Source organism: Aristolochia californica, unplaced genomic scaffold (assembly GCF_029961685.1).
Source record: "Aristolochia californica isolate CCGP_79_NKW_82.1479 unplaced genomic scaffold, dmAriCali1.0.hap1 SCAF_2, whole genome shotgun sequence".
Lineage (NCBI taxonomy): Eukaryota > Viridiplantae > Streptophyta > Magnoliopsida > Piperales > Aristolochiaceae > Aristolochia > Aristolochia californica.
Window position 1 is genome coordinate 50,707,849 of NW_027181881.1, and position 25,366 is coordinate 50,733,214.

General features: G+C 38.2%; 1 protein-coding gene across 1 annotated transcript; it reads left to right on the forward strand.

Moving 5' to 3' along the window:
• Positions 1-311: 311 nt before the first annotated feature.
• LOC137955918 (pumilio homolog 23-like) lies at positions 312-25,229 on the forward strand. Its single transcript, XM_068803142.1, has 11 exons — positions 312-504; positions 2,203-2,490; positions 7,842-8,205; positions 8,794-9,099; positions 10,992-11,159; positions 11,415-11,558; positions 14,353-14,472; positions 15,511-15,690; positions 16,053-16,201; positions 16,334-16,516; positions 24,274-25,229. Exons 2-11 carry the CDS (start codon positions 2,288-2,290, stop codon positions 24,737-24,739), a joined length of 2,283 nt encoding a protein of 760 aa, XP_068659243.1. The 5' UTR covers positions 312-504; positions 2,203-2,287; the 3' UTR covers positions 24,740-25,229.
• The last annotated feature ends 137 nt before the right edge of the window (positions 25,230-25,366 follow it).

Consider the following 25,366-nt stretch of genomic DNA (forward strand, 5'->3'; position numbering starts at 1 on the left):
TACTACGGAAACCATATTCCCGAAATAAAACTATGGACATATTTTTGGATTCATTTTATTCGTCTATATGACTTGAACGTTGGTACTTCACTAACGACGTAAGGAGACGAACGGCTGAAGTTAATCCCCGTCGTCAAATTGACTAAACTCCGTTATAGGTGACGTTAAGTCTTTTGATAATTTGACAATTAGATATCTTCAACACTTACACGATCGCTAGGACCATCCATGCACGTGTCTGTGCATGTATTGATCCGGTTTTCACCCCGCAGTAACATATTTCTTCCAGAAAAGAGGCATCTGTGAGAAAATCTGGAATCCGTTGAGAAAAGAAAAGAAAAGAAAAAAAGGCGAAGAAAATTATGTCGGGCTTCATCACTTCACTCGAAAGTTCGCGCCTCCCTTGAAGTTCCGTCTCTGAGGAGGAAGAAGTGTTTCCCACGACTCACTGTTTCCAAGGAGCATCCCTCGCCGGCGTTACTCTGTCGCTTCTCCAGATTACAGGTACTTCTCTCTTGCCTCCCTTTCTCTCTGTTTTCGCTCGTTCAACATAGTTGAGACATCTTATGCCAATTAGCACCTAAAATTGTCTCATTTCGCCGTTCTTCTGCATCGGCTACTAACATGTATCTACCGGTAGTCTGCCTATGTGTTTGGGATGAGGGAGGACAGTATAAGTAGGGCCAGGCTCAAATAGTGCAAATGTTGATGGGGCCAATACCATTTGACGCAAAAGCTTTTTTCTTTATTTGTTTCTTTCGTTGTCAGTGATGATGTTGTTGTTATTAAGATATCATACCAGTGGTTACATAGACAATGTGTTTCAGAATTATGCTCTTGTCGACTATGGCATTTATTTTTCTCGGTGACAGGTAGTAGTACTACAATACAATTTGGTATGTCTTGTTTTCTTTGACAACTTGCTTACATTCCCGGAGGAACTAAGAACTCCTAATTTCTGACTTGCAAAGGAAAAGGTAGGACTTGGGATGTTGCATATTTAGGTGGAGCGAGAAAGGGAGTATGCTACTACTATGATTCATAACTAGTTCCATCAATTCCCATCTTTATGTTTTTCATTTCTATTTTTAATGAGGCTGAGAAAATGGGTTGCATTAAGACAGCTCCTGAGGGCAAGGAGATACAAAGATAAAATAAAAAATAAAAAGGAGAAAAGGAAAAAGGGAGGCTTGTTAGAGGAAGTGAGGTTCTAATAGCAAGGTGCAGCAAAGAAACTCCTTTATCCCTGATCAGGAGAGGGCTCCTAGGAGTGTGCGCCATGAAATTTATGATTTTACATTGATCGTTGATCTTATCAACGAACATAAAGAAACAGCCAGGTGGGTACTTGCTCCCTTTGACCCAGCTAATAACAATGGTTCAGTCCCCTTCCATGACTAATGGCGAGTAATCTTTTTATGTTGAGTGGTAAGCTCTGAAGGAGGCCACTCTATGTCACCACAGTTGTGTCACCCTTGCTGACGAGATCAAAGTAAACAATAGAGATATTACTTAAATTAGAAGGTAACCTTGTCTGACCTTGAGTCATAATGCCTCTAGATCATGTTATCCTCTCCCGAACCTTCGATGTAGATATTTTCTAACGGGGATATGAGGTTCATGGTTTTTGAGCTCTTCATTGTCTCTCACTGCTTTTCTACAATTAACTTCTGAGGTGCACATGTTGTTTATAATGTGATATGAATTCTTCATGAGCACACCATGATATCAGGCTAACAGGGATATTGGAAATGCATTCACTAGATATTGTTCTTAAAGTTTTTAAAATTTTCTTTTCTATTTTCTTTGTGCATCCAAACATCTCTTCCATTTTCTCCTCACTATTAAACCAGAGAAATGAAACTTTATTTCTTTTTTTTTTCCTTTCTCTTTCTTCTCTTTTCTATTCACTTTCTCTTCTACGAATACATCGTTATAGAAAAAGGCACATGCCCTTGATAAAAATATCTCACTTTGTAATGAATGTTCTATTCCGCATACGAGGTAATTTACTTTCTACTTAAACCTTGCCTCAGTATTTCTATACTGAAGTATGGCCTACTCTCATGTCTGTGGCAATTTTAAAAGTGATGCGGGAGCAATTTTACTGATACAGTTTTCCTTTTTAATCTGGTTATGTTCAGCAAGTACTTCTGTTTGACAGTAAAAGAATTGTTGTTATTTTTTGGGATTTATCACCAGGAGGTTGCATTGTCAATGCATTTATGCTTGTTTTGGTTCCAAAGCTCTACAAAGCAGAAAGGCTAAAGGAGCAGAAAATGCTATAATGGAGATGAATCGGATGGATGGGGTTGATAATTTGTCTAAGCAGACTAGGAGAAACAATGGAAAGAACAGAAGACCTAAGAAAGAATTACACACTCCGCACGGACATGGATCTAAGAGAAGTTCCTCCGTGAAGTCCACTGGAAACTTTGAGAAGGTTCAGAAAGCCTCCATGCATGGAAAACCACAAACATCCATTCTCAGGTTTGAAGTTTTTAAAGTTCTTCTTCATATTTTGGACATATGTGTGCCATACTCGTTATTTTGATTTTGCTTGAATGTACCTAGGTTTGGATTTGGCACTTACTTGGGTTTTGATGGAGTTTGAATTTAGTCTTTTCTCATCTGAAATCCCTAATATTTGAGCTCCATTGATTTGAATATGTCGTTATTGTATTTTGCGCATGTTTGAGTGTTTGGGTACCTTCACTCTCAACCCTTCCTCATTTACCAATCATTTGAAGCAAAGATTTAACAGATGACATCTTTGAAGATCTAGAAAAAAGATCCAATTAAGGAGGGGTCTCTATGTACCAATAAATTATTTTTTTTAAATGATGCTGATTTTTATTAAGACAAAAACTCAAAAGAGAAAATTACAAAGGAGGGAAACCTTCCCAAACAATGAGAGATTGCTAGAAAGTTCCGAATTTTGCCAATTTATCAGCCAAAGAGTTGGTTGATCTAGGAATGAGATTCCAATTACAATAGATAGATGATACAATGTTAGCAATACAATCTGTGATGGGCCAGTGGCGCCAAGGGGGGAGTTGTTTTTGGAACACCAACAGTCTTCGGGTCTCCTTCAATAATTAACTTGCCATGGAGATGTCCCTTGAAAATTTGGAGGCCGGATAGAAGAGCACTAACTTCAGCATTATTAGAATCAACAATGCCCACAGGACCAACATAAGAAAGAATAGGGTCTCCATTGTGACCTCTGAAAACACCGCCTGTTCTAGTCGGCCCAGGACAACCAATAGCACTACTATCAAAATTGAGTTTAATGCAATCGTAAGGGGGAGGATCCCAGATGGTCATACTCGGAGTCTTGTAGGGGCCAATCATATGGGCAATCAAACTCCAATTTTTTCGAAGGGAAACACCCGATAGAGCGGCAAATTCCTTCCTTGTATGAAACCAGCTCGAGATGAGGCCAACGACATGAGAAGTCGTGTTGGCCGGGGTGCAATCTTTGGAGTTGAATCTCTGGTTATTTCGCTCGAGCCAAATGCACCATGGATCATGTGCAAGACAGGCCGAAAGTATTAACTTGCCCAGTTGAGGAAGGCGAATCCCTCTAACCATCTCAAAGGTGCCGAAGAGAGTGTACCAATAAATTGAGAGTCTCTATCTATCTATAAAAATGTGTTAATAGGCAAAAGAACTTTCATATTTTAATCATGTTAATCTTGGGCGGGTGGATTTATATCTGCTTTATGCTGAGAAACTTCTAATACAAACTTTGTTAATTCTGGATTTTGTTCTTGAATGATGAAATCATTGCATGTAATGCCACAAAAAAGAAAGAAAAAAATAACTCTTGAGGTTAAAGAAGGTGTTTGCTTGAGGGGTGCATTTTTTTTTTTTTTTTTTGAATGAAGATGTATATAGTAGGCTTGTTTTTGGGAATGAACTAAAACTTTATCAATATGTCCGGTGTAGTTAACTAAAATACTTTATCTGGTGATACATGTAGGTAACTAATGATGTACGTGCATGTTTTTTTTTTTATCAATGTATAACAATTGATGTACCGACATGGTATTTATTTATTTATCAATATATAACTAATGACGTACATGCATGGTATTTTTTATGGTAAGAAAGGTTGAACTGGAATATCTAAGCAGATTTGTTTTAATGACTATAAAGGATGTTTTGTAAGAATCAGGCAGTCTGGCTTCATGGGATGCAATTGGAGCAGCTGGAGGTATTCTGATTACTTGGTATCAAATCAGAATGGAGCTACAAGATAGTAAGATTGGTCAATTTTTTCTTACCTCTTAAAGTCAAAGACAAAGGGGCCGAAGTTATATGGTGCATTGGGGATGTTTATGGTCCTAGCACCTACAGATGTTGCACTAGTTTCTGAGATGAATTAACCATGGTCATAGAGGATTAGGATGGTCCTTGGTTGTTGGCTAGTGATTTCAATGCCATCTAGTTTTGCAATGAAATGTCCTCTTCAGTGTCTGGAATCATTGCTTCAATGAGAAGCTTTAGTGACTTCATTGGAGCTAATGGTCTTGATGAGATTGCTGCTTCAGGCAAAACCTTTACTTGGAGTAATAAGCACCAATAGACTATCCTTTCCAAATTGGATCGTTTTCTTTACTTAGATAGTTGGAGCAGTTTTTATTTTTTTTTGAAATGATGATGATTTTATTACGAAGGAAAACAAAAGAGTACATCATGGGAGGCCTCCCCTAACAACAAGAGATTGCAGGGAGGGACCCAATTTGGTACATAAATCAGCCGAATTGGTTGATCTAAGAACATGAGACCAAGTACAAGAGGTAGTGGAAACAATATCTATAATATCAAGAAGAAGCTGCCGGTGACGCCACGGGGGGAAGGTGGCAGTGGAGCACCAGCCAGTGACGACTTTGGAGTCACCCTCCACGATCAGTGGACCTCTGAAGTGATCCTGGTAGATGCGATGCCCGTGAAGGAGGTCAGAGAGCTCAACAGTGGTCGAATCTGCAATGCCGAGAGGACTAGAGTGTGACATAATAGCAATTTCTTCAGGTCCAAAAATCACCCCTCCAAAGCTAGTCAAACCCGGGTTCCCAAAAGCGTTGTCGTCAAAGTTGAATGATGTTGAAGCATAGGAAATCTGCGATTTTATTCTCAAGCTGGACAACGCTTATATCAAATCCTCTTAGCTGCATAAAATCATTTGGTGCCTTGGTTCGAATGGTGTGTTCTCTATTTCTTGTTGCTACCGTTTGCTCGTCTCCAATGCTCCTTCCAGTTATCCTGTAGTTGCTACCTGGTCTCTAACGAGGCCTCCAAAATGCTACCTGGTCTCTAACAAGGCCTCCAAAATCTATATTGCAAACACCTTACGTCTTCTATGGGATTGAGGAGGAGTACATTGATTGTTTACTTTTGCACAACAAATACTTGTAGTGCATCTAGAACAACTTTCTTAATCTGTTTGACATGACTTTGTGTCGTCCGGCTCCATTTCTGATTTCATCTCCATTTGCACGGGGACCTGCTTGTGTTGCTTGGAAAAGTAATGCTCCATGCCTGCACTGTCCTTATTCCATGGCATATTTGGAATGAAAGGAACCTTAGGAATTTCCAACAAGTGTCCTCTCCCAGGTGGAAGCAGTTGGCAAATAAGGCCCTATCTTAGATTATTTTTTGGCTGGAGTTGTTTTTTTATGAATAGTGCATTTATTGATAAGAAAAAAGGAAAAAAATATAAACCTAGGTCCGGGGGCCTGACTCCACAACAAAGTGTTGGAGAGAAATGCCCGCCTTGGCCTGGGAGTCTGCCAGGTGATTAGCAAAGCCCGGAATGTGATTCCATTTACAGCTTAAAGGGGAAAATAAATTACATATTTCATTGAACATATCCCAATGACGCCATGGGGTTTGACCGGGGTTGCACACCAATTGATGACCACTTTTGAATCACCTTCAATATAAAGGGGACCAAATAGGTGGCTAGAGAAGATTTTGAGCCCGTGCAACAGTCTCGAGAGTTTTGCTGAAGTTGTTGGATCTGTTTAGTGAAATTTTAGTGATATGGTCAGGAGTAGTTGGGCTCAGGTGGCCATGCTTCACTCAGTTAATCCCCCCAAGCTAGTCGAATGGTTGTCCCCAGAACCATCTATCATCAAGCTTAATTTTGATGGTTCCTCCCTAGGAATTCCCGGGCCCACGAGTATTGGCAGTGTTTTCAGGAACTTTTTGGGTACGATTCTGGCCTCCTTCTTGGGTCCTATTGGGTTTTGGATTCTACTTTAGCTAGCTATATGCTCTCAGGCAAAGGCCTCAGAATTTTTTGTGAGAAATTCTAGGGTTGGCTTAATGTCGAAGGAGATACAAAAAGTGTGATTAGCTGGTGTGAAGGCAAGAAAGCTCCTCCTTGGTATCATTGGCAATGTTTTTATGAGATTCAAGACCTCTCGTCCTTTTGTTTATAAATTGAATCATATTTCTTGATCAACTAATAGCTTAGCTGATTTTCTTTCTAAAGAGAAGGTTTCCCTTCAATTCATTGTTAGAGACTGCACCAAACTCAATTTTGATGGCAGTGCTTTAGGCTGTTCTGGGCCGGCTGGAGCTGGTAGTGTTTTTAGAGACAGCAGTGGAGACCCTATTCTATCCTACGCAGAGCCGGTGGGTATTGCTGATTCAAATACTGCTGAAGTGTGTGCTCTTCTATTCAGCTTCCAAATCTTTAAAGAGCGGCTTCATGGCAAGCTAATTAGCGAAGGCGATTCAAAGACTGTCATCAACTGGTGTTCGAAAGATAGCTCCCCTCTTTGGTACCACTGGCCAATCACTGATTGTATTGCTGACATTGTGTCATCCATTCATTGTAATTGGAACCTCATTCCTAGATCAGCCAATTCTTTGGCTGATAAATTGGCAAAATTCGGAACTTCCCAGAAATCTCTCATTGTTTGGGAAGGCTTCCCCTTTTGTAATCTGTTTGTTTGAGCTCTCATAATAAAATTCAGCATCATTTAAAAAAAAAAAGAAAAATCATTGTTAGAGATTGCCCTCTCTGATGCATCCTTTTGTCCTTGCCTTCGGGCTTTATAAAATTGCGCACTTTCTCATAAAAAAAATAAAATCAGGTGGGCTTGTTGGTTTGTTAAAATAGAGTTTTGACTATAAACATTCAGATGTTGCTTGTTGTAGATACATTGGGACATACATAAACAAAGCTACAGGATGGACTAAAAAACAAAGATATACTGTGTACATGTCCAATAATTGCATTGCTTACCGAGTGGTCAGAATCTTATGTGGGTATATATTGGTTGTTTATAATATGGCCTAGACATATGTAGTACGAATCATTAGAATGGATAAAAGAATGTGATCTGGTGTTGACTTTTACCACATGGTGCAATGCATGCTAGCTTTTCTGGTCTGTGCAGATTATCTTTAGTACCCTTTAGTTGAAAACTATCTCTTTGTCGATAGTGTTGAAGCATCTAGTTTTTAAGCCATTAAGTAAACGCAATGAGTCAGATTTCTTTGTAGTTTTCATGATTTCTCTAATCTGGATGTATGCATTTATATTGTATTGAGATTCGCATGGTGGAACCATTCTGCTTTTTATTGTTATCAATCAGGCTACTCTTTGACATGCTGTTAAATTTGTTTTAAGAAGAATGTATATTTGAATACAAAGTTCTATTTCCCTTAGGTCTTCCGTGTTCAGTATGTTTATATATATTGATGGATCTTTTCTTTTATTTTCTTTTTTTTTAAATGAATTTTATTTTATTTCCTTGCATACATAAGTCTTTGATAGTAGTGATTTTATTTTGAGATTACTTAAAAAAGGAAAACTCATGTAGGAAAAGAGTTGATCCTGAGACAGTCAAGTACTTTTCAGACATTGCAAATCTTTTTGAAAGTGGTGGCATTGAGTTAGAAGAAAGATCCATCATATGCGGAAATGCCTTGGAAGAAACTAGGGGAAAGGAGTTAGAGCTTGCAACAGACAAAATAATAAGTCGCACATTGCAAACACTTCTTGAAGGATGTGACTTAGATCAGCTTTGTGTGTTCCTCCACAGTTGTGCAAAGGTGTTTCCACTAATTGCGGTGGATACGTCAGGGTCCCATGTGGCTGAAACAGCACTGAAGTCATTAGTGATCCATCTTCAAGATAAAGAGACCTACACTATCATTGAAGAGACTTTAACTAAGATTTGCCAGGTACATCTGTTTATTTTTGTTATATCACTGCAAAAACTTACCTAGCCCCCTGTAAACTCTCATCTGCACCATGTGGAGGGTTACAGACATGAGATGACCTGTCCAGGTGATGAATAGGCAGAAGAGCAACTGCCTAAGAAGGCATTGATCAGATGACCAGTCCTTTTCCAATCTGATCTGTTACATGTTGGTCACATAGTGCATCTAGATTTCTATATGCATCCCCTTTTTTGGTGTATATACATTCCCTTGTATTTTTGTGCTGTGACCTAAGTGAGGTTGAGCAGGTTGATGTCAATCCTGGTCCAAACAACAAGGAACAAATCCTTAACCATACCAAGTAGACCCAACCTTTCATCCTGCCTTCCTAATTCAATTACTAAAATTCAATAACAATGTGATCAATCTGAATTATGAAAACGATTCAGTTGCTGAAGTATTTGTGCCTTGTCCTAATTCAATTACTATAATTCAACAACAATGAGATCAATCTGATTTACCAAAATGATCTGGTTGCTGAAGCATTTGTCTCTGTGATGACTTACATTTATTTTTTTAGCTTATTGGTAGTTTCCGTCATCTGGACAGGGGATCGTTTTAAATCCAGTTGATGTAATGTGTAGCATTTATGGTTCCCATGTTTTCCGGAGTCTTCTTTGCCTTTGTAAGGGAGTACCAGTGGATTCTCTGCAAGACTATCACTCTACAAAGACTTCAACTGTTTTAGCGGGGCGGTTAAAGATTAATTTTCCTCACTCAGGTGGAAATCAGTTAGAACACCTTCAACAAGGATTTCCTAAATTGTTAAAGTTTCTAACTGAAGAAATGTTAAAATGTGCTGAGGAAGACCTCTCCACCATTCGAGTTAACAAGTACAGCAGTTTTGTTCTGCAGGTATTTCTTTTCTTTATTTTCTTTACTCTATTTATATGTCGCTAAGAGTTAACATTTACAGCAGTTTTGTTCTGTAGGTATTTCTTTTCTTTATTTTCTTTACTTTATTTATAAGTGGCCATGAGTTTCAAGGTTAGGGGATATGCTTCAATCATTCATGTGTGTGTGTTTGTGTGTATGTGTTGGTGGCTGCTCATAATCATGGTAGGCCACCTCTGCAAGATGTTGTGCATCTTGGCCAGGTTGTCTCAGAGCTTGACTAAACCATCTTTTCAAGATTAGAAAAACATAATTGAATACCATTTATATGATATTTTCAAGTACCCTTGAGTTTATCTCCAATTAGAGGATCTAAATTTTACATCTGAGAAAATTTGTAAAATTTTTAATCTAATGAACCGTACTATCAATTTACATACTATTAATAGAAAATGATGTAAATTGATAGCCAAAATGTTGTCTTTTAAGTGGTTAAATCTAGAAGATCATTTAGTTGCAGCTCCAATTAGATACCAAACTATTTGGATGGAAGAAATGTTTGATTAGATTAAACTTTAAAGAATTATATCCTTCCAAATCTCAGTGTATTTTTATACGTCTTAAAATTCACTGATGTATCTGTTAAAAGTAGTATATATTGTATCAATAGATCATTTTTTAATTTCTTTAAAATTTTATATTATCTCATCGCTTTGACATTTGACATTTCCTTAATGATGTTTTGGATAAAATTAAGAATTATATCCTTCCAACAGTGTATGTTTATACTTCTTAAAATTCCCTATTGTATGTAGTAAATATTATATCAATGGGTCATTTTTTTTTTTAATTTCTTTGAAAAGTTTCTATATTTTATGATTTTTTGAAATTTTCTTATGATGTTTTGGACAAAATTTGTGTACATCTCACCAAGTTGTCTCAGATTTTTTAAAACCCTGATAGGGTACCAAAGACCTGTTTACCATTTTTTTTCCACACTACCTGATATAGTTGGTGTGCCTTTTTCAAACATGCTTGATCACGTTATGTTTTCATTTTTCTTACAATTCACTAGTGTATCTGTTAAAAGTAGTATATATTATATCAATGAGTCATTTTTAATTTCTGTAATGTTTTTATATTTTTTGATTTTTTGACATTTTCTTAAAGATATTTTACATAAAGTTTGAGATACATGTTTTGTCTATACGTCTGGGCTGAGTTGTCTTCTTTGAAACCCTGACAGGGTACCAAATACCTATTTAATCAACTATGTTCTATAGTTTTCTTACCTAATCTCGGATTAGTTTGTTTGCCTTTTTCAAACTTGCTTGATCACTGTGAACACCTTGAAAACCTTTGTTCCTCCAACAGCTCAACTTGCAATTCATATTGATACCTGGTACAAATAGAGTTCAGAAAGTCAGGAGCCTCCCCATGGATATTGGCCTCTGAAATTTTCACAGCTGGCTTATGCACGTGTCAAGATGGTCTAATCTGTCATATAGCGTAGAATGATTAGATGTCTTCCCATTCGACAGAAAGTGGTTGGATGTCTAACGACTGCAGGAAAATTGGTTAGATGTTTGATGTGTCTAGCAATCATACACTTGGATCTGCTTATGCATTTGTGGATTCTCATGCTATGGAGGGTGTCAGTCTTTATCATCTTGTTGTAGGGCATAGTATGCCCCTTTAGTTCTTTTTTTTTTTTTTTGGTTTCTGTAGAGGGTTTTCTGTGCCCTTTCCCTATTGTTGCTTTGTTTCTCATTGATAAATTCATCCTTACAAAAAATGATAATCTTGCAACATGCTTCTCCCATTTTGTCTGTTGGTGGCTTTGGTTACTTGGATTTTTGCAACGCATTTGTGAGATTGAGTTTTTCTTGTATTGATATTCCTTATCTTCGCAGGTTGCCTTAAAACTATTAGTGGGAGATGATGAAGGGTTATCTCGTGTAATACATATTCTTCTTTGTAGCAATGAGGAAAATTTATGTAAGGGGAAGTTTGCTGACATTGCTGAAGTACACAAAATTATGGAACTACTAAAGGATACTGCCTATAGCCATTTGATGGAGGTTATCTCACTCGTATTCTTTATCTTTTGCTTTTCTTGAAAAAAAGAAAAAAAAAACTGTGAGTGTCTGGAATGCATGAATTTTGTGTGTGAACGTGTCTGGAATCATTTTCTAGAATGCATGAATTTTGCTTGTGTTTGAGATTTTGAGATCATTGAAGGAAAAGACCTCTGGTATTAGTTGGTTTCAACTGTTGCACATCATTTTCTAGTGATTTTCTTCAAAATTAACAAATGTCCATTATAAATTTTGTAGGTTATTTTGGAAGTGTCTCCTGAAGCCCTATACAATGAAATATTGACAAAAATTTTCAAGGGGTCACTATTTGAAGTATCATCTCATCCCTGTGGTAGCTTTGTGGTTCAAGCATTAGTTTCTTCTGCAAAATGCCAAGGTCAAGTATGTGTTATGAACTGAATAATTTCTTTTCATTTTTCCTAGTCGTAGTTAATATGTGTGCCTTTTCCTATAAGGTATATTGACTACTGTGCTTTTTATTTGAATATATGTAATGTAACTTATACCACTTTCTTTTAGTCTATTGGTCTATTAATTGCTCTCATGTCTTGTCATATACTAAAAGACTTTAATGTTCATCCAATTTTTAGCTTTTAGAAAACCATTTAACCAAAAGTGTTTGCTGGATGATTACAATGCAACTCCTGTGCATCATATGGTGGACAGATGACCCATTGAAAAGTAGGCCGAAGTAGGAATCTTTTTTTGGTAAAAAATTGTGTCACTATTTATTAACAAAGAAATTATTTGCATGAGTTACAGAGACTAATGACAACATTACATAAGACTGCAACTTGTTATGCAAAATGGAGCGAAATCCTTCCCTAATGTGAGAAAGGAGTGAAGGACCACAAAGCCGCTAAAACACCAAATATTTCAGGATTGCACCAACTATCCTTAATTGCTCCTCATTGTGGCAGCAAAGTGTTTTTTTTTTTTTTTTTCGTGTTTTTTAAAGGTGCTTGTGACAGCAAAGTTGCGATAGAGAGGAATATGAGTTAGGTCTTGAGGAGAAGCTAAGCATAAAATGCACTGCAACATTATTGGGAAGGCAAATTTTTGGTGGAAGAACTCCATAAGGGTGTAAAAGTCCAGATAACATCATCTATCCCATTGATATATGATGTTGGTCACTCAAGAGTACCAAAAGCCTATTATTCTTTTAACTTGTGCAGGTCAGTTTTCTTTGTATAACGTTTACTGGCTGAAACTGGTACTACTAACTCAGAAATGCAAAAGAGAGAAAGGAGTGCACTCAAGTTTTCATTACTTGTTCTGCTATAAGGCTTGGTTAATACTTGCCCCCTGGGGCTTCTCTCTTAATTAACTTCTCATCTTCATTGGAAAAGCCAAGGCTTGGTTATACATGAGAGACTCTCCTCTGAGTATCAGCCATCTGATGGGTTATGGACTCTTCTAGAGTTTCCCTTCAACCCTTGGCAACTCTGGGTTCCACAAGAAGCATCTAGACACATACACTACAACCTTTGTTTATATGTGAAGACTTGCAACAATTCAAAATGGTGCACAAGTGGTATCCTGTACCGGACTCTGTAGCTGTAGTAATTCTGAATTCGCACTTACGAGCTAACTTGGGTTCTTCAGTCAGTCTGTAGGCTTCTGAAGTTGGACCAAATGACAAAAGGTTGTAAATGTTGTGCATCACTCTACCAACCTTTTGGCGTCCTGATTCCATTTAAAAAAATGATCAAAGATTGTTTGAGGAATCAGACTGGTGTTTAATGATAGTGGATAAATATAGTCATATGGGAATTGGTTATGCTTTTTGATAATAGAGTCCATGATGGCCATAATGATTTCAAATTTTAATTTGAAACTGCAAATCTTCTCTTTCAAACTGGATAAGGGAGCTACAAATTGTGTGGAAATGGTCTTGAAAGTATTGAGCATTTGCTATTAATTTACCCATTTTCAAAGCAAGTCTGGAGTGCTTTCACATTAAAATGTGGTCTTAGTTTATGTTTTCCCTCTTTCTTCTCTGCAATGCTTGTGCAATCATCTATGGTTCCTTGGGGAAAATTTGGGAAAAACTTCTGGACGCTTTCAATTGCTGCAATTTCTTGGAATCTTGCATAAAACATAAGAAGCAAATCTTTGGAATCAAGCAAAATCTCATTGAAGATGTCATTGAGGTAGTCGTGCATTCTTTTTTTTTGTGTTTTTGCCAAACAAATTTCATGAGACATCCCATTTACCTCGCTTCCTCTTTAGTAATAATTGGAAAAGAGTAATCTCCTTCTCCTTCCACCCAATACCTGCTCCAATTTCTTGGTCTCTACCCCCTCATGGTTATCTTCAATTAAATTTTGATAGTAGCTCTCGTGGCAATCCCAGGCTGGCTTGTAGTAGTCGTGCTATTATAGAGTCTATAGGTAATACTTTCTTATTTTTTCTACTCCTTTAGGTATGTGTGAGTTTACGGTGGCAGAGCTGAGAGCTTCTCTTCAGGGTTTGAGGCTTTAGTTAGCTAATGTTTTTACACACGCCAAGAATTGTTGTGGGGGTGAGGGGCATGCATCTGTTGTAATAATTAGTTGGGCTTCGGGGAAAAAAATTCCTCTAGGGAATTTTTGTTTTGTATTTTGGTGAAATTTTTGATGTCTCATGTACCTAGTGTATATCTTGGTGTCACATTCCATGACGTTGGCAGGTTCTTTAGTTAGGGAGGGTGCTTCTCGACAGCATCTCGTTGTCAGCAATATCTTTCCCATTTCACTTGTATTTTGGTTAATGTTTTTTGTATTTTATTTGTTTTCAGCTTGTTTTCTTTTTTTATGATGCAATTTCTCCTTTCATGGAGCTCCCTTAATGATACTCATTTCTCATTGTTATGAAAGACAAGAAGCTACCAGGGTTGACAAGGCTCTTTTGATCTGCTTTTGTTGCAGAATCCAAGTAGTTAATGCAAGATTCTTGTTTACAATTCAGTAATAGTGGTCTCTTGGTTACTTCAAATAATTATTTTAGATGATGTATTTTTATGGTCACTGATGGAACCTACCATTTTATGGCTTCATGAAATGAACATTTCCCCCCTTTTTTTCTGCAACTTAAGTACAATTTTATGTCTCATTTGTTAGAAATTTTGAACCTGAAGTTTTGCTTGGTTTCCAGTACAATGTTTGGAACAGTTTTTTAATTATTTCATATGTAGGTGGAATTAATCTGGGAAGAACTCGGTCCTAAAGTGAAGGAACTGCTTGAACTTGGAAAATCAGGGGTTGTTGCTTCCCTCCTTGCTGCATGTCAACAGCTTCATATCCATGAACAGAAGGTTTTTAATATTTACCTTTTTTTTTTTCTAGAATTCTTTATATTTATTTTTCAGATTGTCCTATAATGACTGTTTTACTTTGCCAGCTTTTTGGTGTGGTGAACCATTTAGAGGGATCTTAATTTGTGTTAATGGGGACTTAATTTCCCTTGGGCTTACTACTAATCTCACATGATGGGCCACTGCATGTTAAAATTTACATGTGTTAAGCATATCACACAATGGACCATTGCATGTTACAGTTGATCAGTGTTAAACATCTCACATGATGGACCAATGCATATTTCAATTAACAAGTGTTAAACGTGTTTGTCTATATTGGTGGCTAATGCAATCTTCAGTGAAGAATCTTGAATTCTTTTATATATATATATATATTTTTTTTTTTTATAAACGCTGATTACACATAAAACCTCCACATCTGAAAATTGAGCTAAAGGCCGAGCCACAATCTTGAGTTTCTTCTTCGTCCACTATGCTGCTTTATGTTATATTAGGGGAAAAAAAGGGGGATTGGAACATAGAATGCTTTTTTTTAAAATTTTTTTTGAAGCATATCAGTTTTCTGTTACATTCCCCAAACAGGTGGAGGGTTGTTTCTCAATAAGGGATGTTTGTGGGAGATATTGTGGTTATCAGTTTGGAAGAGGATCACAATTTTGCCAAGTCATTTGGGAGGAATTGCCCCAACTTCAATATAATATGAAAGTAAATTGAAGACTGGGTCTTTCTTTTCTATGGTTGATATGTATGCTTATCATATTTTGGACCAGAGCATGGGGGAGCGGCTTGAAGGATAGAAATCCCACCATTCTGTGGCCTATAATTATACTCTATATTTCAGGTTGTTTGCCTAGGTATGGACAGTGTTATAATGGGTGAAGAGTCTCATTCAAATAATGTGCTTAAAGATGCTGAGCATATTAGTTGGGAATCTGCTTCCTAACTTCAGCTAATTATTTTCGGACAAACTATTTTGACTTCAACAACCCTTATTTTTCTTCTCTTTATCTTAAACTCCATTTGATCATTTTACAGGCCTGTCAGTCCCTTGCTGCTTCAGTACATTCTGGATCTGACTCCAGCATTGTTCCACGAATACTTTTTCTGGAGAGCTACTTTGGCTGTACTGACAAAGATCGCTGGGAATGGGCAGAGGGTGATAAGATGCATACCGTAGGCTGTTTGATGTTGCAAACAATTTTCAGATGTTCAAGTGTAGGTTCCATCTAATAATTTTTGCTTCTTTCTAGCTTTGCTTGAAATAAAAAAAAATTTCACTTGATATTTAAGTACTTAGGATGTAGACTTTCCTTTCTGACTGATGTTTTATTTTAATTTTTCTGCCTTTTCTGGTTATTCTAATGATGGCCCTTCATCAGGGCTCTAAATTTTTCTTATTCCCAAACTGTTTGTGCTCCAAAGTTATATTTTTGCTTTCCTACTTCAAATTTATTCTTTGTTTTCATTGATATTTTTTTATCAAAATTTTTATATGTTTATGTTTTCTCATTTTTATCCTAAAAATACAGTAATATGACTAGTACCCCATATATTTGGTGTTTACTTCTGTCTATCAGGCTATGATCCAACCATACATTACAAGTATGATGGCTGTGGAATCTGACCACGTCTTTGAGATGGCAAAAGATGCTGGAGGAGGACATGTTTTGGAGGCCTTTCTTTCTTCTGATGTTTCTGCCAAACAGAAGCAAAAAATAATTGTGAAGTAAGTTATGAAGCTTCCCTCTGAGTCACTTTACTGAGTTGAAATAGTTGCAATCTTTTTTCTAGTCTCTCACTAACTATTCAAATGAATTATGTTTAGCTCTAATGTGTTAATGTTTTTCCCTCTTTTTAGGCTTAATGGTCATTTTGGGGAACTTTCAATGCATCCTTCTGGTTCATTTATTGTTGAGAAGTGCTTTACATCTGCTAATTTATCTCACAAAGAGATGATTGTATCTGAGTTGGTGAATGTGCAAGCTGAGCTATCCAAGACAAAGCATGGGCCATATCTATTAAAAAAGTTAGATGTTGATGGGTAAGTGGAAAGACGCTTGACCCCATAAATGCTATTGCTTGTTGTGTTTTCATTCTCTTGAGTGGAAACGAGGGAAAATTTGGTTTTAGTGCTTTAAATGGTTAGTTGTCATAAATAAAGTGTTGGACGGTTCCATCCTAGAATGACTAACCACTTACGAGGCTTATTGCTGAACCTTATAACATTAACTTTTCTTAACACTTTTCAATGTGGGACTTGTTCTTACTCAATACACTCCCATAAATCCTGGCTTACACATACCGCACCTGAGACATGGGCACAAACTCCCAAAACAGCATAGAACAAACTCTTACCTTATGGAGCTAAAAAATACACAAATAACTTTGGGGAGCATAACTGAACGTCGCCCCACTGCACCCTCTGATACTATTGTTGAAATTTGTACGAAAAAAAATGAGAGAAATTAGTGTTTACTGACCCCTCTCTCTCCCTTATTTATAATTAAAAAAAGAAAAATTACATCAATGTCCTTGCAACCCATAAAACTTAGGAATCTAGTTTCTAAAGAAAAATATATTCTTAGAAAACGAAGTGAACTAAATAAACTCTAATTATACTTTCCAACACTCTCCGTCAAGTTAGAGCATATAATTTTTGCTTGTTATAAAATTTGTTTCTCAATTCCCTTTTAAGCATAATAAGGAAATACAAAAATTGGTCTTCAAAAAATCTTTGGTCTATGTGACTTCAAAAATTTTCAAAATTTGTGTCTTCTGTGGTTTGTGACTTTTGAGCTTGCATCACACAGGTATATATATTTTTTTCCTCCCCCTTAACTTCAAAAGAAAAAAAAAATAGCAATCTTCCTCCCATCTCCCTATGAATAACAAATGAGGTGTCTGAATAATAAATACTAAAACGGACTCAGACTTTCACAACTCTTAGATGGTAAAACCCATGAAAATGGTAAAAGAAATATGAGTGACACAAATAATAAAATTAAAAAATCAATAGAAAAGATTTGAAGCACAAAATAGTGATAAGAATCCCTATGCAACATATCAGGCCAGTCACTTAAATGACAACTATACAAAACCCACTCTGGAGCAATTAGAAAACCAACTTTAGGGCAAGAATAAAAGTCATAATGGACCAAAGATCACCCATATATGGCAAAAGTGAGGACTAATCCAAGGAAGATCACCCATATATAGCAAAAGAGAGGACCTAGCCAAGGAACTCAACAAGGGGTTTGACTTAACCAACTCCTAGAAAACAAGAGAATTTTCTTGGCATAAATTTCGGACTACACAAGGTAAAAAGTCTGAAAAAAATACATAGTAAAACAAACATAAACAGAATTGCACTAAAAAAAAAAGAGTTCAAATAATATGAGACAAAAGAGGAGATGGGTACAAGAGAACATTTAAAGAATACAAAAATCTTACGGGAAGATCAAACTATCAAAAGTGCATAAAACATAGTGAAGCAAAGTGCATAACAATAAGAGACCAATATGAGAAATCAATTGTTGCACTGTAAAAAATAACAATGAGAGCTGACTATAAATTGACCACAAGTTGGACCAACAATTTAACTTAAAAATTGACATGAAAGAGACCATCTAAGTCACAAAATATGGACTACAGGAATAAGCTACCAACTTTGACCAACAAATTTAACCAAAAATCTGACAAAAAAAAACTTTGACAACGGGGAGATACCTGCCGAAAAATTATCAGGTAATAATCAGAGATATACCTTATTCTGATCCTCTAGCAAGTGGTCCAGTAATTCAGGTTGCTGTTAAACATGCACTAGCTAGAGGAACCAATACCACTTTGCTGGACATATTGCATTGGAAACGGCAAGACCCCTAACTGCCGAATAGTATACGCAATAGGCTCCAGCCAGAAGATTCTGCAGATACAACCAAGACCACATGCTCCTTTTGATACCAATTGTGAAATTAGACAAAATAAAGTAGGCTCTAGTTCTTCAGCTTCTTTTTGAAGAGAAGTGCAATTTATTAAAACACCTTAAGCAAGAACAATATTAGGAGGAGGAGGAGGAGGAGGAGGAGGAGGAGGAGAGAGAAGGGGGGGGGGGGATCCCAATGAAGTATTGGAGGGCAACCCCCTCTCTAGCCAAAGAATCAGCATAACAGTTTGCTGATCTAGGAATATGAGACCAGGAACAAACTAGGAGGGTCCTTCCCTGAGCACCAGCTAATGACAACAGAGGTGTCAACGGACCTTCACAATGGTCCCTGAAAATCTACAAGCCATGCCTCAATGCTTGAAGCTCAGTAGTAGAGTAGTAGATTCAAGCGGGCCAGGAAAGGAGGCAAGGATGGCACTAGAAGAGTTGTTGAAGACCCCCCAAAGACCAGCAGGGTCGTGATTCCAGAGCGAAGAACCATCAAAGTTAAGCTTGATGATGCCTTCACTACGTGGAAGCCACTCTGTCGTGGGGGGAGGGTGGTGCTTGCTTGGATGGGGAGAGGTGAGCAATGGAGGATTAGTTGCATCTCAAAGAGCTGTTGACAACATCACTGAATGTGTCCAACAAGATGAGCCAAGAAATTATATGAGCAACATTCTATCAGCAACGATGGATCAGGACGTGGTCTTTTTGTAGAAGATATGCTAATTCCTCTCATAGGAATATGGCCAGGACAAGCTTTCATTATGATCTTCCCCAGTAGGGGAGGGGGGAAGCCCAAGCAAAGACTTATAAGGTTGGAGAAGGACATGTTATGCAAGTTGGGATCTCAAATAAGTTGAAGAAAAAGCTCTAGACACACCAAGCTTAGGGGCATTGAACGAGGATATGATTCATAACTGGCTTTAGCCTTTTGGCGAGTACATGAGCAATGATTTTATCTGTGTTGTTGATGAGACTCATAGGTCTAAAATCAGTATCCTTCTTAGAAAAAAGTGCATTGAAAGTGGTCCTGAGGTCCTTGTAAGAGATTCCATTGATGTGGAAGTCCTCCATCATTGAGTGGATGTAATTACCCAGGAAAGGCTATGCAGCCCAGAAGAACTCTTCATTAAACCCGTTAGGGCTTGGAGCTTTATCCAAGGGCATGGATCTAACAACATCCTCAATTTTTTTGATTGAGAAAGGTTATTGAGGCCTCTCAAGCGTGCGTCAATAAAGGACTTGTTAGGGGTGTAGAGACCTGTATAGAATCTCAAAATAACATCAGTAATTTCGGATTTATTAGAACTCAGCCCATTTCCAACAAGGGAGTTGATTTTGTTAGATGGACGGTGTGCGGAGGCAATTGATTGAAAGAAGTAGGTATTGGCGTCCCTTTCTTTTAGCCACTTGAATCTTTTTCTTCTTTTTTAGTGAAATGCGAATTTTATTCAAAGGGGAAAGAAAAACAAACCGAATTAAAAGAGTGGTCCCTTCACAACAAGGGATTGGAGGGAGGCTCAGTCATTAGCAAGCGAGTCAGCTAAGGCGTTGACTGATCTTGGTACATGAGCCCAATAACATTTAAAAAGGGGCAAAATGTAAAAAACTTTATTGATTACATTCTAGTGTCTCCAAGGAGGGGAGGAGACGGAAGAACACCAAGTGATAATCACTTGGGACTCACCCTCAATGATGAGGGGTCTGGTGAGATAGTCTTTGAAAATGATAAGTCCTTGTAGCAAAGTGAGTAGCTCGACCTCCGTGGAATCAGCAATACCCAAAGGGCCGGAGTAAGTGATGAGGACATGGCTCTCAGTATTCTGGAATACACTCCCGAACCCAGCAATGCCAAGACATCCACGAGCACTCCCATCAAAATTCAGCTTGAGAATGCTTGGAGGAGGCGGGGACCAGGCACGGAGCTTACATTTCATGTACTTGAGTTTCATGGCCACAATCCCACCAGTAGGCCTAGAGCAAGTGGCCTCATTACTCCAGGATTTGATGAGTTAAATACAGTTTTTATCCTCAAGCCAGATATCTTTGAAACAAAAAGGCTTTCTCCACATGCACTAGACTTGGTATCAAGCTGGATTGGCTAGTGATTTGACGCCACCTTCCCTAGCATAGATCCAATAACATTATTGTAGATACGAGTTCACTCACTAGTGGCAAGAAATCTATCCAAGAGGCAGAGGATGGGGCTACGACGACCATTACTCCAAGTAAAGTGCTGCCCAGAATTTCATCTAACACAAAGGCAACCATGAAGTCACAGAAGCCTCTCATGGAAGAGGAAATCTTGTGGGAGGGTGGGGTGGGGGGGAGTTCTCATTGCGAAAGTGTATTTTATTGAAGTTGCCAGCTAGGAGCCAATGATCACTCTATCGACTAATAGAAGTGAAGAGCTCGTCCCAGAATTCAGACTGCCTTTTATATGATGATGGACCGTAGATTCCTTCAAGGCACCAGAATCATCCATTTTCATGATCCCGGAGTCTAAGATAAATAGAGAAGTCACCAATATAGTGATTGCGGGTTCAAGGACTTTGTGTCCCATATAACAAGGATGCCACCAGCAGATCTGCAAGCTGGAAGAACAAGCCATCTTGGCTGGGGGATGGTACAGATGTCACGGACAATTGAATCAGACATTGACTGTTGGAGAATGATGAGGTGAGCCTTCTTCTCCTCAATGAGAGCCTGGATAACAGCACACTTCTTAGCCTTGTTAACTCCCCTAATATCCCATGAAAGGATGATCGTTTATTGGATTTTTCGTTTTTGACCACTCCTTGATTGACATTTTCTTGATTCATTCGCTGCTGAAGTTGATTTGCTAAATCCAACATCTTACTCCAAGTCTCCCTGTCATATTTGGATTGTTGACTTTGAATGATTCGGATAGGGTGCACCTTTCTTTTGCTTTTCTTTTCCAGTCAAATAAATAGCCCTTATCACTGTGTGTACTCAGTTTTCTTTGTTGAAAGGTTACTGGTTGCTGAATCTTGAAATTGTCTGTTTCAGTTTCCCCAAAGTCTTTACTTAGCTGGCTTTTAAAAGATAAATTTCTGAATTTGGCTCATTGACTAGAGTTGTTCTTTGAAGTGGATCCTGGTAGAGAGGAGGATTCATCACTTCGTGATGGGTTGAATGACATGATTTTCCCAACGAGAGTGGATAGGGCTTGGTCTGCTGCAGAAAGAAGGGTATCTGGGGTAGGATGACTGGTTTTTTTTCTGGAGTATGTGCGACTGAAGATGGAGACATCAGTGAAGAGGGTTTACGGGGGGGGGGGTTGGAGGGGTGCTGCTTTTGCCTACTTCAGTGGAGTTGGCGGTTTTGGGGGTTTTAGGCTCCGGTGCAGGTATGATGTTTTGTATTTTGGGGCTAGAAGAGTCGGTTTCTGGGTCGGCAGGAGTAGTGGGGTCGTAGTCAACAGGAGTATTGGGAAGGTCATTGTGGATGGATGGCCCAATTAATATTCTCTAGGGAGATTGCAGCTGTTACAGGGGTGTTATCAGTTTGCATTTTGTGGAATTCAAAGTGGAATCAGATCCCAGTAGTAGTTCCCACGTGGTGGTGAGGTTGTGCCAGCTGAAGCCATCGCTCGTGGATCTGGGGATGTAGATCCCTCCGAGCACTTTGCCATCCCAAAGGTGGACCACTTCGCATTCAGTTCTCTTGTATTGGAAGACGGACAGTGTAACTGCGAGTTTCCCACCCAAACTTCCTTGGATGTGGTTTGATGATCATCTGATCCCACTACAAAATTAAACTGTGATAAGAAAGGAACCCTAATGGAGGGAGAAATCTTGACAAAAGATTAACTTTCATCATTAATGTCTGTGATCTTGATGGAATTGTCCTTGAGTTTTCAACCTTCAGAATTGATGCCTCAAAACTAAAAGTCTTTGGTTTCACTGATGATTGCGCAGCTGGTGTCTTCTTCTTCCTCAATACGGTGGTCCACCCCTCCTCTGTGGGCAGGTCGACTGCCGTGCCGTATGTCCTCTCATCCTCAAGATGCCAAAGTTGCTCCTCCTAATCGAAGATCTCGTCCACTTCAACCTCGGTGACATCTAGTTGCCTGTTCTTCTCACTCAGCCTCCACTCTCTTATCACTCCTGACAGTAGTGATTGTTTGATCGATTTCTTTAAGTCTTCAGCTTCTTTAGCGTCCTTACTTTTATATCTGCTGGAGCTTCCACGATCCCGCCAACACAAAAAAAACCGAGAGGTTTTCTTCTATTTCTGGTCTCATGCAACTAAAAGTCGGCACCGGATTTCCATGGATAAGTATCTAGAAGACAGCAATCGAATCTACTAATTTCAATTGCTTTCATCAATTAAGTTGTTGTCTTCTTTCAGTAGCTCAGCTGCTAGCAGCAGCACCCTTCCGCTCAAACAAGTAAATGGGGTAGGACCTGCTTTGGTCATGCCATCCCCATCATTGAAAAAACTGAGTTCCCGGTTTTGAGCTGGGTGAAGAGATCCCTCAATTAGAATTTTATGTTGTTGCAGGGATGCAGTGGGTATGTTGCGTTCTTTTTCCTCTGCTACTATTATACATGGAAAGTATCTTTTCTTCTTCTGGGTCAAGCAATTGCCAAACTCAAATGACGTTGGAATCCTCTTGAATGAATTTCTTTTGATTTCTTGGGATTGAAATCAAGCTGGTGAGAGTTTCTGCTGCCATGTCACGAATTTGGGAAGATCTGGCGTCAAACAGTTTCACAAGCTCCAACATGAAAATCCGATTCTGCAGTAAATTTCTGAAAAGTGAGACATATGCCTGCTCTCGTCTACAAGATCAAATTCCCATATGATTTATTTTTATTGAGGGAGAACCACAAACACATGATCAACAGAATCTACGGGTGCTAGTATGAATGCAAACGGAGGTTCAGTGTCCTACTGTGGAAGACTCTTCACTGACTGGAACTCCAAGGCAGAGACATTATTATAATGAGATTATAATTTGGACATCTGGAGATATCTTTTACAGTTAATCCCTCCAAAAAAGGTAATGTAGACCAAATCTTCCGTTGCAGATGATGAAATAGCAGTGAATGAAAGGAGAATTACCCAGTTGCAGAATTGACTATCTTTTGAATGAGATACAACTAAAACAGAGAGAAGTCCTTATTAAGATCGGTTCATTCCAGATTTTTTTTAAAAAAGGGGCTGGACTGCTGCAGCATCCACACTGAAGCTTCGAGCTCCATATCCTGAGCGTTTCATTCTTTGTGTTCAATTCATAGAAACCCAGAGTTAGAAAGGGGTTTCAGAAATCGGTGGTTGATAGCTTGGATTGACTGGGCTAGAGATAACTTAGTAACATCGACTGCAAATGAACTGTGTTTGATTTCATGTGTTACATGGTATTTGGTCTGCATTTAGTCTTAATCTATATTGCTTGCACATTATTGTGGAGTGGCTATTTTTCTATAAAAAAATTCCATAACATCTTCCAACCAAGTCTTTCAATGTCATCATTAAAGCCCTCTCTGTGGAGTGCACAAGAGGTAGAAAATGAAAGGAAGTGTCAATGTCATCATTAAAGCCCTGTCTGCACTTTTTGCATTAGCTATATCAGTCCTTTTTTATTATGCTCATTCTTCAAATTTTTCTGCACTATTTTCATGTATGTTGTTTTTGGCCGCGTTCTATTTCTTTTGGCCCTTAATGAGCATGAGGGAAATTCTGTGAAATGGAACAATCATCTTTTGTAAGTGGAAAACTCTTTTTATTTTAAGAATAAACTTGGAATGCTCTTGGCTAGCCTCTGCTCTTATTTGTGAGTTTCCAGACATTGTTATATTGTATTTGGTCTGAGATGGTTTTTCTTCCTAATAACTTAACAGGTTTGTAAAACGGCCAGAACAATGGAAGTCGAGGCAAACATCTAAGCAAACGGTCTACAAAGAGTTTTTATCTACATTTGGTTCACAAAAAAAATCAGAGGAAAGCATCCATGCTACTGCTCCTTCCAGTGTGTCATCAAAGACAAGCCTTAGGCAGATCAGGAAAGAGATTGACCAGGTTCTTCTGAATCCCAAATCGAACTTTGAGTCTTCTTCATTAGAGTGCCAAAAGAGAGAAAAGGCTGTGTATGTTACGGCAGCCAAGGATATCGGCAGTGAAAAAGTTGCAAAAAACAGCTCCTTTGTGAGCTTCATTAGTAGAAAACCTAAAGGGAAAAAATCTTTCCTGGCTACTAATGCAGCTTCACCAAGTATAAGGGCAGAGAACAGTGGCAACAAAAGTAAGAAGAGGCATAAACAGAATGATGGATCATCAACATCATTCCTGAAGAAGCAGAGAAGGTAGTTCTCCGTTGTGTTATCACAGTTTAGGGACTTCCAACTGGTCTCATCTGGTTTTTATAGTATAAAGGACCAAATGCAAGTTTTAACACTGCTAGCTTCTTGGTCTTGTAATGAATGTTCCTCATGTGTTAAGGACTAGCCCAGCATCCAGTTGAAAAGTGAAATCCTCAAATTGTTGTTTAGTGTAACAGCTGCTGATGGTTCGTTTCTTGCTAAATGGGGGGTAAAATCAAAGAAATCAGCACACTGAAGCACTTTGTGCTGATCCTATAGTCTTCAGGATGTGTTTTGTCAATCGGTGGGTGTATTGATGATGAATAATGTGTGTTTTGTTCGATATGTCTTTAACTTCTCGAGTGGCATTATAATGACATTTTTTTTTTTTTTTTTTTTGAAAAGTAGTTATAATGACATTATAAGACTCAATATGGGATTGTTGTAATCCATCTCAATCTGATACCTTTCCCAAGATCAATATGATCGCCCTTGGTTTCTTTCATTTATCATAGATAAGGCATATCAGGTGATTGCTAGTGGTGTTTTATGAGTTTAGAACCGTTTCTCTCAGTTGATGGAACTAAAAATTGTAGTCTATGTTGCTAATAAGTGGTGGTGTTTTATATGTTCA

What these genes read in the sequence shown, in the direction of transcription:
- LOC137955918 (XM_068803142.1), top strand. Translation starts at nt 2,288, where the DNA reads ATGGAGATGAATCGGATGGATGGGGTTGATAATTTGTCTAAGCAGACT. An exon ending in CCTATAGCCATTTGATGGAG is followed by an intron (nt 11,160 to 11,414) that starts GTTATCTCACTC and finishes TAAATTTTGTAG; the next exon opens with GTTATTTTGGAAGTGTCTCC. An exon ending in CAATTTTCAGATGTTCAAGT is followed by an intron (nt 15,691 to 16,052) that starts GTAGGTTCCATC and finishes TCTGTCTATCAG; the next exon opens with GCTATGATCCAACCATACAT.